Source organism: Phascolarctos cinereus, unplaced genomic scaffold, assembly GCF_003287225.1.
Source record: "Phascolarctos cinereus isolate Bilbo 61053 unplaced genomic scaffold, phaCin_HiC Scaffold_726;HRSCAF=1367, whole genome shotgun sequence".
NCBI classification, from domain to species: Eukaryota; Metazoa; Chordata; class Mammalia; order Diprotodontia; family Phascolarctidae; genus Phascolarctos; species Phascolarctos cinereus.
The window spans coordinates 64,800,512-64,815,529 of NW_027556098.1; the positions used below are offsets into that span (position 1 = coordinate 64,800,512).

Below are 15,018 nucleotides of genomic sequence, written 5' to 3' on the forward strand. Positions count from 1 at the left end.
CAAATGAACCTCACTCTCATTAGAAATGGATGAAAAAGGATTGAACACAGTTTGGTTTATAAATACATTAAACTCAACAAAATTCAACAGGGAAATAAACATGGACAAGTGGGGATGGAGGCAAAGGAGAGATAACATTGGAAGGAAAATAGTCACAAGCAAAACAAACTTCTTGATTCTGGGATTTTTTTAAAGAAAAAAAAGAGAAGGGAAAGGAGAGGAGAAAAGAGGAAAGGAGACACGAAAAAGAAGAGAGGAGAGAAAGACCTAGAATTTAAGAGGGGGTGGAGTGGGGAGAATTCTTAGACTGCCTGTTAGACAATTGAGGAATTGTTGAACAAATTGTGTCATATGAATGTCATGAGATATTATTGTGGTGTAAGAAATTACGAAAGAGAAGATTTTAGAGAACCTTGGGTATTATGAACTGACAGAGTGAAATGAGCAGAACCAGAAAAATAACCTGTGAAAGACAGCAACATCATTAAGAAAAGCAAAAAAGTTATGAGCTCTGATCAATGCAATGACCAGCCAAGTCTTCAGAAGACTGATGAGGAAGCATGTTCCCCACCTCTTAACAAAGAGGAATGAATACAAGGTGAAGAGAGTCACATTTTTGGACATGGCCACAGTACAGGATTAATTTTGTCTGACTATGTTTATGCTTCACAAGCTTTTTTCTCCCCTTTCTCCTGGTTAATTATATGGGAGGGGCCCAGGAAGGAATATGAAGTTAGCAATAGTGATGCTAAAGGAAAAAAAGAGCCATTGTGACTTTTTTTTTAATGGACAGAAGTTCAGAAGGAAGCACAAACAATAAGGACCATTTTGAAAGTGACATATACAATTTATTACATACTTTGAAAAAGAAAGCCAATAGTCTGAAATGAAGATTCACAGTTTCATATAGAATCCTCTTTTTTATGATATGTACGGAAGTGCACTTTTTTGTTTTTAAGTTCAGAATAATAATAATAATAATAGAAATGACAGAGAAGTAGATTTAGACTTGATGTAAGGAATAACTTACTAATAATCAGAGCTGTACAAAAGTGGAATGAATTGCCTCAGGTTCATAGCTTCTGAGCTGGAAGAGCTCTCAGAGGTAATTTGATCCAATCCTCTAATTTTAGAAATGAGGAAACTAAGGCCCAGAAAGGTTATGTGATATGCCCAAGGTTACATGTGCAGCAAATTCAACGTCAGAATCTTAATCCAGTTCTTCTGACTAAATCCAGTGTTCACTTCCCTGCAGGATCTTGTCCTTTAATCACAGAATCTCAGAATTGGAAGACATCTTAGAAGACAGATAGTCCATAATCTATGTAAATAAGAATATCCTCTATAGAACATGCATCAAGTGGTCATCCAGACAGTACTTGAAGACCTGCAGTTAGATGGGGGTGGGGAGGAGGGAGGAGGAGAGGACCTACTGCCTCCTGAGGTTTCCATGCATTACACTTTGATAGCTACAATTCTTAGAAAGTTTTTCTGTACATTAATCCTAAATCTCTCCTCCCTCTCCTTCCCTCCCTCTCTCCCTCTCTGCTCTACCTCTCTGTCTCTCTCCCTCCCTCCTTCCCTCCTTCTCTGTCTCTCTCTGTCTCTCTCCTTCCCTTCCCCCCTCTCTCTCTGTCTCTCTCTCTCTCTCTCTCTCTCTGTGTCTATCTGTCTCTCTCTGTGTCTCTCTCTCTGTTTGTCTCTCTCTGTCTCCCTCCCTTCTTCTCTCTCTCCCTCCCCCTTCTCCCATCTGTCTCTCTCTCTCTCTCTCTCTCTCTCTCTCTCTCTCTCTCTCTCTCGTCTTTCTCCTTCACTCTCTCTGTCTCTCTCTCTTGCCCCCCACAAAAATTCCACAGTTGTTTCAATCAGTCCTTATGTGGTACAACTTTGAAGCCTGACCTAGGCTGTCTCTCACTGGAGGTCTGTAAGAAGAGGTTGGATGGCCATTTGTCAGGAATGTTATACAGGGGATTCCTGTTCAGGTACCAGTTGGAATAGTGACCTCTGAGGTCTCAATAGACTATGAAATTCTGTGATTTAGTCCAAAACCCTAATGTTTATTTTATTTTATTTGTTTAATTGATTGATACCTTTTTTGTTTTCTATAAAGTTATTTCCTGTTATACTGTCCCCATAGAATATAACTCTCCCTTGCAACAAAGAAAAACATTGGTAAAATTGTCCAACACCACGACCACTTGAGAGTATATGCAACATTTGGCTATCGTAGCCCTTTCCTGCGTCACCATTCACTGTTAGATGTCTGATTTCAGCTGTCTTTTAGTGTTATTTGCATTTACATTACTGTGGTTATTATGTCTACTGTTTTCCTATGAGCACTTACATTTTCTAGAAGATGAACTGAACCCCAAAAGGTACACTGCTGGCCCAAGTTCCCGCTAGGAGTAAGCACTAGGATTTAGATTTGAACTCAAGTCCTTCGACTCCAAATCCAGAGCTCTTTGAGTATGCCATGTTTCCACAAAATCAACTTGCTAGTCTGTCATGACAGTATAATCTGGCTCATATTTATCTCTTAGTGTTAAATCTGGCATTACATGAGGAAGTTTAAAAGGATGTTTTTCAGCCTTGCAAATAAACAACTTTAAAAAAAAAACTCTTCAGGTTGGTTTTCACATTCATTTAGGGAATGAGGAAAAAATTGTGTAATAAGAATGTAAATATTATTGACATCAGAAGTGATAAATATTAGGAATTCAGAGAAACATGAGAAGATTTTATGAAGTTATCCACAATAAGGAAAGTAGAAACAAGAAAACAATAAACACAGTGGTAACAACACTGCAAATGAAAATATTAAAATATAAGTTGAATTCAGACAAATGGCAATGAACTCTTTTGGTTTTGGAAAACAGATTATGAAATGGTAGAGAGGTGAGGGACTACGGGTATGGAATGCTGCTAAATAAGTTTTTCTTTGTTACAAGGGAGGGTTCAATGGGCGGGAAAGGGTTGCTCAGAGATCATTATGATGTTGGGGTTTTTTTTTTAACTGTAACTAAAAAGAAAGAAAACATTAGGTTCAGCAAATTTTCATTTGACCTATTTTTGCTCGGTCTCTTCCTCCATTTAGTAATTTCCCTTCCCCTCCCGTGGTGCCCATTGTCTCCTATACACCCTTCCTCCTTTCATGAGTCTGGAAGAATACAGACATTTACAAGTAGGTTTCATTTCTTGGCTGCTAGGCTTAGGAGTTAGTAAAACGCTAGAAAAAAATCCTTTTTTCTAAGTCCTCATCTCCTAAAAAAATTAGAGACAAAAATGGAAGAATAAAATTGAAAGCAGACTAATTGGTTTTTCTCTCAGAGTTCATACCTATTAGAAATATTTAACCTTCACAAAAGGTTATTTTTTATCTTTTATGTCATTGTTTAATAAGTTTTTACTTCATTAGTTCATTTACTTCATTGCTTCATTATATTTTTATTATCTTTTATTTCATTGTGTAATGAGTTTGTGCTTCAATTGCTACTCAAAAAAAAAAATTTCTATACCAAGAATTATGCTTGATGTTGGAGATGCAAAGACAAGAACAAATAAGTCCCACCTTCCAGTATTCATTCTACTAGAGGATGGTGGTGGGAGGAGGGGCCAGACTTAACAGATTCACAGAGGAGTAAATCATGTAATCACCTGCCCTTCTTTAAGTTCATCCACAGAAAGAAGATTAGCAGCAGGGGTGGCCCCCACGTAAAGAGTGCTATAGATTCTCCTCCCCCTCAATAAAGATGACCGTAACTATAACTTTCATTAAGGATGGAAAGTACATATAATAGAAAGTCCCATGAGAATAGTCATCTTTCATTTTTCTAACAACACTGGGGTGGAGATTACTTTTAACCAGCCATTAAAATGATTTCTCGCTTTCTCTAGTCTGGCCAAAAACAAAATCCCCTCATTTTTGTTCTCCCTAGGAATCTTCCTGGGTGTAAAGGAAATGATGGCCATCACAGGACTTCTGAAAGTTGCTTCCTAAAAAAAGGAGACCTATCATTTGGGGAAACAAATTGTGACACATGAATCTAATAGAATACTACTTCATCACAAAAAAACAATGAATATGAATAGTTTATAGAACCATGGGAAGACATATCAACTGATGCAGAGGGATGGAAACAGAATCAGGAAAACAATATGCATGATGTCTACAATCTAAATGGAAAGACATACCCCTCTTCCCCCTCCCCTAAAAAAAGCACTCACTAAATACTGAGTAATTATAAAAACCAAGCTTGGCCTCAAACAAGAGTTGAGAAAATGTGCTTCCCTCTCACTGCAGAAGTGGGGAGATATGGTATGGATATGGAATAATGTATATACAAGCACCACTTAATGGTTATTTTTTGGGCCCTCCTGGCTCAGAGTAAATGTAAACAATAACTGTTCCTCTTATGGCCAGCATCCCTGAAGGTCTTCACCTCCCAGTTTGATTTTATTTTTATTAAAGGGGTTATTCCTGAATGGGCATTGTCTCACTCAAAGTGAGAACTTGAAAAGACCTTAGCTTAAAAAGGCCAAGGTCTCCCACTTGGCCCATCCTGGGCCATCTCCTGTCATCCTGATGAATATCTGGCCACTGGACCCAGATGGCTCTGGAGGAGAAAGTGAGGCTGGTGACTTTGCATAGCTCTCCCTCACTCAAATCAAAGTTGATGTCATGTCATGTCATCATCTCGCTGATATCATGGTTCTCTTTGAGAACAAAGGACAAACTGCAACCACAACCATGCACACAATTGAAGAATTGATTAGTTTTACCAAACTGGTTTTTTTCCTCTTTTTTTTTAAGTTTAAAAAGATTCTCCCCCCCCCCCCCAAGAGTGGCTAACTGTAAAGGGATGGGGAGAAAGATATATGCAGAAATAAAAGTTAAATAAAAACAAAAAGTGTTATTAAAATTAAATTTATTTTTTAATAAAAGAGGACCTACCTTTTTGAGTTTTAGTCTGGTTGAGTCATTGCAGTACTTGTACCAGACAGACTTCAGAACGGATGCAAATGGTGTGACTCCAATGCCAGCTCCCACCAGCATAACCACTTCATAGCTGAATACATCCTCACTAGCAGTGCCAAAGGGCCCATCTACTGCCACCCTATGGAATTAGACACAACCACAGTGAAGGGGTATTCATGTTTGGAGATGAAATGGATCTCAACAAGCAATTGAGAAAGTCAGATACATCAATTCCCACCAAATACGTTATTAACAACTCTGGAGTCAAAAGTCATAAGGGGAAATTTCAGTCAACTGTAGCATTTCTCAGTACAGGGAATGAACCTCCCTCCTCTCTCTCTCTCTCTCTCTCTCTCTCTCTCTCTCTCTCTCTCTCTCTCTCTCTCTCTCTTTCTCTCTCTCTCTCTCTCCCTTGAACTTTATTCACTCTGTGTGAACGGTCTGCTATGCTTACCCCCTCTGTCTTGCTCCTGTTAAATTTTAAGAGATTCTGAAAAATCCTATAAACATATTCTATTACTGTTTGCTGTCCTTATGGCCATAGACAAGTCAATAATTCACCTCTCTAAGCCTCAGTTTCCTCATAAAATGAAGGGGATGAACTGGGAAATGACTGAAGTCCCTTTCAGTTCCACATTCTATGTCCCTAAAACCATTTCTGCAGAGAAAAATGAGGATTTTTGATGGTAAAAGTAAATATCAAATATTTTCATACCTCACACAAAGCTTATAAAATATGTATACACAGCATTTTCTTTTGCAACATGGCTAATACAGAAATATGTTTTGCATGACTTCACATACATAATCAATATCATCCTGCTTGCCCTCTCAAGGGGGAGAGGAAGGGAGGGAGGGAGAGAATTTAGAATGCAAAATTTAAGAAAGAAAATAAATTAAAATTTATTGCATGCAGTTGGGAAATATTTAATGAAATAAACAAAAACATATTAAAATTATGTACACATAAAGTTTACAAAAATATACCCACACAAAAGAGGGAGAGGACACATAGATCATTCAATATTTCCTTAAGAATCTCCTCACAGCAACAAAGTCTAGACCCAAAGCTGATAAGAGCTGGGGAGGAGATGAGACATCAGCTTAAAGTCGAAGAAGTTTTAATAATTCTACTTTTCTTTGACAGATTTTCTTCATATTATGAACTTTATACTTACTTGGGCAATTTCCAGGCTTCCTGAAATTCTGTTTTGTCACATCCACAAGCTTTAAAAAGACCTTCTGTCCAGTCCCCAACTATACGGATGTGAATACTGAAGAAGTCTTCCTCAGGGGCTGAAGTCAGTGTGAAAGGGTGCCATTCTAAATTTGACAACTTGGGGCATTTGACAAAAATATATTGTCCCACTTCCATCTTAAAACCCTTCTTCTTCATTTGTAATTCAATGGTTTTGAAAGGGTGAGTGACCACCTGTTTGAACAAATAGAATGTAAGCTCCTTGAGGACAGTAACTGTTTCATTTTCATCGTTTTAGCTCCAGCACCCAATTCAGCACATGGCACATAGTAGGGACTTAACAAAAGCTTGTTGAATGAATGAATGAAGTTGGTTCATAAAAGTACTCCAGTGGATTTCAAGCCTTGATATCTGTCTCAACTTGAATGAATGAATAAGAGAATATGAACTTATAGCCCACACACATTAGCTGTATTTGCTATAAGTTGACTCTACTACAACTGGGCACTGAATTTGGTTCTTTTATTGTAGATAGGACAAAAAACAAAGAGCAACATTCTATTTACAGAGTATTCGTGCTGGGCGCAAATAAAGTATATAATTTCATTTGCAGAGATAAAACATGAGACCTCATATGAGGGACATTGGGTAGCAGAGTGGACAATGTCCTAGAGGCAGACAATGTTAAGGTTGGAAAGGGTCTTATAGATAATCTAACCCAGTACCCTTAGAGGAGGAAAGAAATGGCTTCCTCAAGGTCACGCTATTAGCTAGTGACAAACTAGAATCCTAGTATCAAAAGTAAGATAGAGAAATGCATTCAGTTGTATGATTTTTATAACAGTCTTTTTGAAGGCATAGGGTATAACATTAAATCATAACCCAGTGAAGGCATTTCTGTAAAGAAGTCAGATAATAAGGTCCAGTTATGTTGCTTTCAGGGGCAGCTGGGTGGCTCAGTAGATAGATAGAGTGCCAGGCCCTGAATCAGGAAGACTCATCTTCCTGAGTTCAAAATCTGGCCTCAGACACTTTCTAGCTGTGTGACCCTGGGCAAGTCACTTAAGCCTGTTTGCCTCAGTTCCTCATCTATAAAATGAGCTGGAGAAGAAAATGGCAAACCACTCCAATATCTTTGCCAAGACGACCCCAAAAAGGGTTAACAAGAGTTGGATATGACTGCAATGACCAAAGAGCAAATGTTGCTTTTTGCTGATCTATAATTAATAAGGGAATAATACAACTTTCAGAATCTAGTGGTGCGTGTGTTGGGGAGGAGGAAGCTACTAATTTCCTTGGGCTTATTTGGGCAGACTTCATAGAATATATGCAAGTAAACAGTTATCTATCATGATCTGGACACTGTGCTCAATCAAATATCCTAATTAGTTAAGACCTACTATAAACACACTATAACCATAATTTCATAACCATTTTTCAAAGAACCAGAAGAAAATGCAATATGAGTAATAGAAACTACAATCAGTGTAATACAGTCTTTCTCTGATGACTTGAAAGTGCTCTTATTCTACCAATAAAAACTTTACAACTAGAAATAAGAACTATAAATTTTGGAATTTGTAAGAGTGAAAGGCTATTTAGTCACTGAAAAATAATAGCTTCTTGATACAAATACTTTTGTTTTAAGAAAACAGAACATCCTAACAAAAATGAGTAACTCATGGCCTACCATGACCCAGATTCAATCTTAGGAGCTGGTGCCTTAAATCATTCTCTTTTTATCTCACTTTGCACCTCCCCCACCCAGAGTTTGCTTGGGGAAAATCTCAGTCGAGTTCCTGTTTATATATCTTTAGATGTGGGTAAAAGAGTTCCAAGCTCCCATATATATATATATTCAATGTAATAATGCATAATCACATAATAAGAGGTATAGGACAGACTTTATTTTAACCCACAGAAAATGAATAAAAAACATAAATGATTCATAATAACCTAAAAAACAATTGATACCATTCTCTTCCTTCTCTGGTTACATTGTCAGAATTCATTTCAGAAAGAAATTGAAACTAAAAAATAGGGGAAAAAAACACACTATTCTTTTCCCTATGGAAAAGGATGATATGAGACCCTATTTTGAAGCTCAAAAGTGAGCTTTTAGAATACTGAAAACAGAAAATAGATTTTCCTTGTTGCAACTTTGCAACTACAGTGACAGACAGGTTTTACTTCCACAATGATGCTAGTGAGTAGAGTTACAATTAACAGGATGCCAGATAATAAGTATATTATCCTGCATATTAATTTATACAAGAAAGAATATGTTTTCTTTACAGAAGAAACAGACTTCACTAGAAGTGCTTTTTAAAGAAATATACTCTGAATCAGTATATGCTATCCTACTGAGGGGTTATTTGTTAAAGACATTTTTGCTGATCTTTTGCCTTCCTCTTTTATAAATAATGTAAACATCATGGGAGGAGAACTGTGGGAGCTGGCTACGAGCCAAGACTTGACAATCAGTCTCAATCATTTATAGAGCTCAAGAGAGAGGTTGGAAGGGAAAACCAAGGAGAGAAATGTTGGTATTTTGTTAAAATTGCAGAACTTGAAAATATTGATGGTACAAAAAAAAAAGTAAGTGAAGGAGACTTGAGAAAACATCACCAACATGCATCAGCCCTACCCTGGCCCTTTGAAAATTTAAGTTTTTAGTGCTCACCATGTCTTTACATATCAGAGTTCCTTTTTGTCTCTCTACTCTTATCTACTCCATCACCTCTCCACCGTTTTGCTCTTGTGCTGTGTTTTAACATTTTTAGATTGAATAATAATAACTCACATTTATATAGCACTTTGAGGTTTACAAAATAATTTCTTCAAAAATTCAATTTGGCAGCTGCAAAAGAGGGAAGAAGGAGGGTTTACTATGTCCATCCTATTTGATCATCAAGACAAATGCACCCAGATGAACTGTAAGTCTGCTCTTACATCCATGTCATTAAATATCCTGAAAGCGACCAAAATGGGCTGAGTAACTAACAGTCAGGGGCAGATAATACAGAACACACAGCTGGATATGGCAACAGTGCTGTTAGATATTCTGACCACTCATGTTCCAAAGGTCTTAGAAACAATTACAGGAAGGGTTTTAAACATTTCAAAGGTTACCTTAGTGATGACAACCTTCTGCTGTGATCTCCAAAACCTCACCAACCTCTCACAGAGATACAGGAACATGGGACCCACAATCCACTTCCAAGTCTGTTAACAGAGCAAAGACCAGGATGGGAGAGATTATAATTGGATTGACAAAGATTTAGATTATATTTATCAACAAGGAAACCCTGGTAGTATAACAGCTTTGCAAAGCACTTTACGAGTATTACCTCATTTGATCCTCATGAAAACTCTGGGAGGTAGGTACTACTATTACTCCCATTTTACATATGAGGAAACTAAGGCAGACAGAGGTTAAGTGATTTGCCCAGTTTCACACAGCTAGGAAGTATTTAAGGCAGGATTTGAATTCAGGTCTTCTTAACTCCAGTCTGTTGTCGTTGTTGTTGTTATTTTTCAGTCATGTTTGACTCTTAGTGATCCCTTTTGGGGTTTTCTTGGCAAAGATGCTAGAGTAATTTGCCATTTCTTTTTCTAGGAAACTGAGGCAAACAGGATTAAGTGAATTGCCCAGGCTCACACAGCTAGTGTCTGAGGCTGGATTTGAACTCAGGTCTTCCTGACTCCTGGCCCTAGTGCTCTATCCACTATACCACCTAGCCATTCTAACTCCACAGCAAGTACTTTATTCACTAAGCCACCTAGTGACCATCTCCATTGCACTACCTACATTCCTTAATCAATGAATCTTTGATCATTGTTCATATATCCTGAATTGCTACATGATTTGACTGAGACAGTCTGCATTTAAAATGAGTGTTTTTCCAACATAAATTGAGGAACTCCATCAATAACATGAAACTTTCCAAGCAGAACTCCGCAGAAAAGTGGGATTTCCTCTGTGTTGCAAGTGCAGTTGCAACAATTATACTGGAAACTAGGTTGGTTACAGAAGAAGTATTTCCTAAAGGGTAGCATTTCAACAACACCATATATTTAATGCAACATTGCAGTTGCTTTACAACTGCCACAGAATCCATACTGTGATTGCAAGACTATAAATCTGATGCAATATTGGTAGCTGTTACCCTCATAACATGTAAGATTTGAGAACTATGCAATATGCTTCTTTAATAGGGGCAAAGCCTGAGTAAGAATGACAGCTTCTTCTGGCAGCACCAAGCACAGAGCCCTGATTACAGTAAAAATTCAATAAAAAATGTATTGCATTGGATTGGGTTGAATTCCCTTCAGCCTCTCTGGCTCAGGATACCCAGAGTAACTCCTAAGATATTCTACCCTCAGTATCACTATTGACTAATGAATGGAATTCAGTATGAGGTAGGTCCATCCTGGACACCATCAAGAGGCTGAAATGGCAACAGATCTTTGTTAAAAGATGTTACCCAGACTCTAATGTGAAGGGAAAGCCATTGAACTTGGGGGTGGAAGACCTGGGTTGGAATTCTCACTCTGCTATTTATTTTCTGTGAGGTCACGAACAAGTCATATCTTCAATCTGAACCTCAATTTCCTCATTTATAAAATGAAGACGCTGGATTAGATTATATATACAGTCTCTTTTAGCTTTAAAATCTTACACTCCTCCATAAATAAGAAATCAAGCAATTAAATCAAGAAAAAAATAAAGAAAAAAACAAGAAAAATCTTAAATCAAGAAAAAAACTTATAGAATCTCAGATTTGAGGTTTATTTGGTTTTGGTTTTTGGTTTAAATGGCTGTGGGACTAATTGCCTAGAAGAGCAAGAAACTCCTGTGGAGAATTATTTCCTCACAATACATCCCAGAGAGGCTTTATTCCATATGTTTTCAGGAGACCATGCTCTATTTTACATCGTAGAAGTTGTAGCTATAGTGAGACTTAGCATCGGCAGAAACGCCTGGCTCTGCCATTCAGGAGCAGCTTGCTCAGGCCTGCTCTATGCCCTTGGACCATTCACATCTCTGTGAGCCTTGGTAAAATAAGTCATTTATATTTAAAATGCCCACTTCCATTTAGGATTAGATAGCTGTTAAATAGTAGGCCAGGAAAATCGCCTTGCTACCCGTGGCCAAAACTGTATTATGGTAGGATTTCTACAAAGTGGGTTCCATCTATCCTTGACAGTGTGATGAGAGAGAAAAAAAGTCTATTTTTTTTCTCTTTGAGGTCCTCATAACACTGAAAGCTACCTCATGGAGCCTTTGGGCCTGGATCCTGTCATCAAGGAATTATGTCTTTCATCTGACATATGGATGACTATGCATTTTTCTTTTTCTTTTCCCTATTAATGTCTATGTGCAGTGTAGCAATTCATTCATCTTTGTGGGAAAGGCAGTTGAGGGGTGCAGTGATTAAAGAGCTGGGCTTGGAACCAAGAAGATCTCAATTCAAATCTGGCTCCAGGTTTATGAGACCCTGAGCAAGTCACTTAATCAGTGTCTGCCTTTGTTTCCTATCTGTAAAATGGGGATAATGATAGTATCTGTCTCATAGGATTGTTGTGGGCATCAGATGGCATAATATTTCTAAAGTGCTTATCACAGTGCCTGGCACATAGTAAGGGCACATAGTAGGTATTTAATAAGTGCTTGCTCCCTTCTCCTTTATATTTCTTTCTGATGGGAATATCAGTTGGAAATGTTCAAATATCATAAGGATAGGGACTAGACCTCTGATTTCATTGGTATAGGGATCTCCTGGGAAGAACTCCTTTGACCAATGCAAGTCAGCACCTTCTCTGAAACTTAAGGGTTTAATAGAGGTGCCTGGAACACCAAGAGACTGGCGATTTGCTTAGGGTCACACAATCTGTATATCACAGGTAGCTCTTGAATCCAGGACTTCCTGGCTTTGAGGTCAGGCTGTGTTGCCAAATCTCACAGGGACCATAAATCAATGTTCTTGCATCTCAGAATTGTCTGAGAAGGCAAACAGGATTCCAGAGGATAAGAGGAGGGGAGAGAGGGATTAGGAAAGAGCCATCATTTTAGGTTTTGCTTAGTCTAAGGAACAAGTGGCCAAGAAAATGATGTAAATCCATTCAGATGACATAAATTGCAGTGTTTTCTTTTCATTTTATGGTTAGCACAGGGGATCACCAAACGTGGAAGAAAAACTTCAAAATTTTGTCAACATAGAATATGATCAGTCACTTGTAGGCTGTTAGAAGGGGCTATTGAGCCTGTTGAGTTTAGCTTCCTCATTTTCTGCAGGAGAATGAGGACCAGAGAGGTGAAGATAAAGAACCAGCCAAGGCCATATAGCTAAGTTACACAGCCAGGTCTCAAACTCAGATTTCCCAACTCCAAGTTTCGATATTCTGCTTCCTGCTTGTGAAGCAGAGCAGACCATTAAAAACCCTTAAAATGAAGCTCTGGAAGGATTTATCTTGAGAAAGGCAAATGCGTCACCATTCTCCTCTCTATGGATGCCCCTTATGTTTAGGGCCAGTTCAGACTAATGAAAATATGCCTTCATGGTCTTAGTCAAGGACTGGCCTGGTAGCCTTAAATGCAGGCTTCCCTGGCTTATCCAGCAACAGTGCTGTGGCACCCCTACCACCAATTTCTTTCTTCTGATATGAAAGCTGCAGAGGAAGTTATTGGTTCAGGATATCTTTAATTCTCTGCTCAAACTAGACATAGAATTCTCTCAGTAGAGAATAAACAGGTGGAGTTTTCTCCCTTTGTAACCCTGTCAGATATGTTATTGTGACCCTGAGCTGGAAGGGGAGAATTACACTTTTTAAAATAATGTCTTATTCAGGTATATAACATATTGGCTATTTGTTATTAGAAATATGTTTGCAAATCATGGCTCTGGAATGGCAGCGGAGATTGCTTTTTGGTATGTCAAATGCTTGTCTCTCTGGTCAGGTCTTTAGACAGAAAGTGCTCTACCCTAAGTAAGCTTCATTGCATCTGCAAAAAGCAATTCAGTTGCATGTACACATATACTCTGATATATTCAACACTTCATTATAGATTGTCATTTTCAAGTGAAGACATCACCCTGTGGTGTCATTGGTTCTCTCAGAAAAAAACAAGGATGAACAATAAAAACAATAGATTGTCATTGATAAGATGGTAATGAAGACATAATATGTTATACCATAGGAGGGTTGCCAGCAAATTGAGGGATAGGACAGCTTTTTTTGGATCCCCAAGAGTAGATGTCTTTCCAGCATACTGTTGAATTGTGAACATCCATACTCGCATCTGTCTGTCCACGTACAATCCTCCTGTTGCAGGGTAGGGGTGAGGTGGGGAGGAGATATGGAAAGGAAAGGAGAAGAAAAATCAGATTAATTAGTAGAAAGGAAATGAATTTTGTTTTCAGTTATTTTGAATACATTTTAAATGTGACTACTATTCCTTTCTTTTCTAAGGGATACCTTTGATGCTTTTTATATAACTTCAGAACCATGAAATTTTGGTTAACAAAATAACCAGATTCTGAAAAATTTGGATTGGCAAAAGGGGAAATGATGCATGTACTCCATCAGTAATTGATTAACGTATTAAAATTGAATTTCAATCTTCATCAATAATAATCTCATTTATATGGTGCTTTAAAGTCTACAAAGTATGTCCCTCACAATCCTGAGAAGTAGGTAGGCTAAGTTTTATTAACTCTATTTTACACATATACATGTTTCCAGGGTATGTGATTTCATGAATGTAGGGAAAATTCCCATGATGAAAGTATTCACCAATAGAGATCCTAGTTATTGTTGTTCAGTTGTTTCACTTGTGTCTAATTCTTTGTGACTTTCTTTGGGGTTGTCTTGGCAAAGATACTGGAGTGGTTTGCCATTTCCTCCTCCATCTTATTTTATAGATGAGGAAACTAAGGCAATCAAGGTTAAGGGACTTGCCCTGGGTCACACAGCTAGTAAGTGTCTGAGGGTGGATTTGACTCAGGTCCTCCTGACTCCAGACCCAGCATTCTATCCACTGCACCACCTAGCTGCCCCTATTTTATATTTTATTTAGTGCATAAATGCTAGGGAATTATTTGAGACACACAGAGATTAAATGACATCCTCAGGTCACACAACCAAAATCAGAGGTGGGATTTGAACCCAAGTCTTTCTTACTCCAAGCTCAGCATTCTATCCCTTGTACCAATCTGTCTTTATCCCCATCTTATAGAAGAGAAAATTGAGACTCATAAAGGATAAGTCACTTGACTGTGATTACATTGCTAATCAGTGCCAGAATCAGGACTCAAAACCATGTCCTGGTATACTATAAATCAAATTCACTCTATGACAACCCTACATCACAGCAATAAACATACTGATCAATGTTGGCAGCTCAACTGTCCTCTTACCATCCTTTACCATAAATATTTAAACCAATAATTCTCAGATACTCACTGGAGTTCTGTCCAGTTCATTACTCACCCAGCTCCATGGATGGCGAGACCAATGAAGAAGATAACAAAGAGGTGATGAGTGAACCAAAAAACTTCGAAGTAAGACCTCCGGATTGTTTTGGTAGAGGAGGTTATGATCAGTATGAGGCACAATGTAATAACAACTCCAGTGAGTCCAGCTAAGTAAGTGAAAGCCACATATAGGGCACCTTTAGGATTCTATAAAATATAAGAAGGAGAAAACTATGTGTGGTTGTATGGCAGTAAAGGTAATGGAGAGGCAGCTGCAGATGCAAACTATCACCTGGGAGTGACCAAAGGTCCTATATTCCTGAGACCATTCTCTACTTTTTCCTCCTTTTTAAGCTCTGTGATAAAAG

General features: G+C 38.1%; 1 protein-coding gene across 1 annotated transcript in view; it reads right to left on the bottom strand.

Annotated features, from left to right (window-relative positions):
• The window catches only part of CYBB (cytochrome b-245 beta chain), a 47,881-nt gene that overhangs the window by 15,715 nt on the left and 17,148 nt on the right, over window positions 1-15,018 (bottom strand). The window contains exons 6-10 of the mRNA XM_078146585.1: window positions 14,667-14,857; window positions 13,370-13,499; window positions 9,306-9,398; window positions 6,154-6,407; window positions 4,952-5,114 (exon numbers count right to left, since the gene is read on the bottom strand). Of these exons, the coding sequence (XP_078002711.1) occupies window positions 4,952-5,114; window positions 6,154-6,407; window positions 9,306-9,398; window positions 13,370-13,499; window positions 14,667-14,857 (831 nt within the window). The remainder of the gene's footprint in view (window positions 1-4,951; window positions 5,115-6,153; window positions 6,408-9,305; window positions 9,399-13,369; window positions 13,500-14,666; window positions 14,858-15,018) is intronic.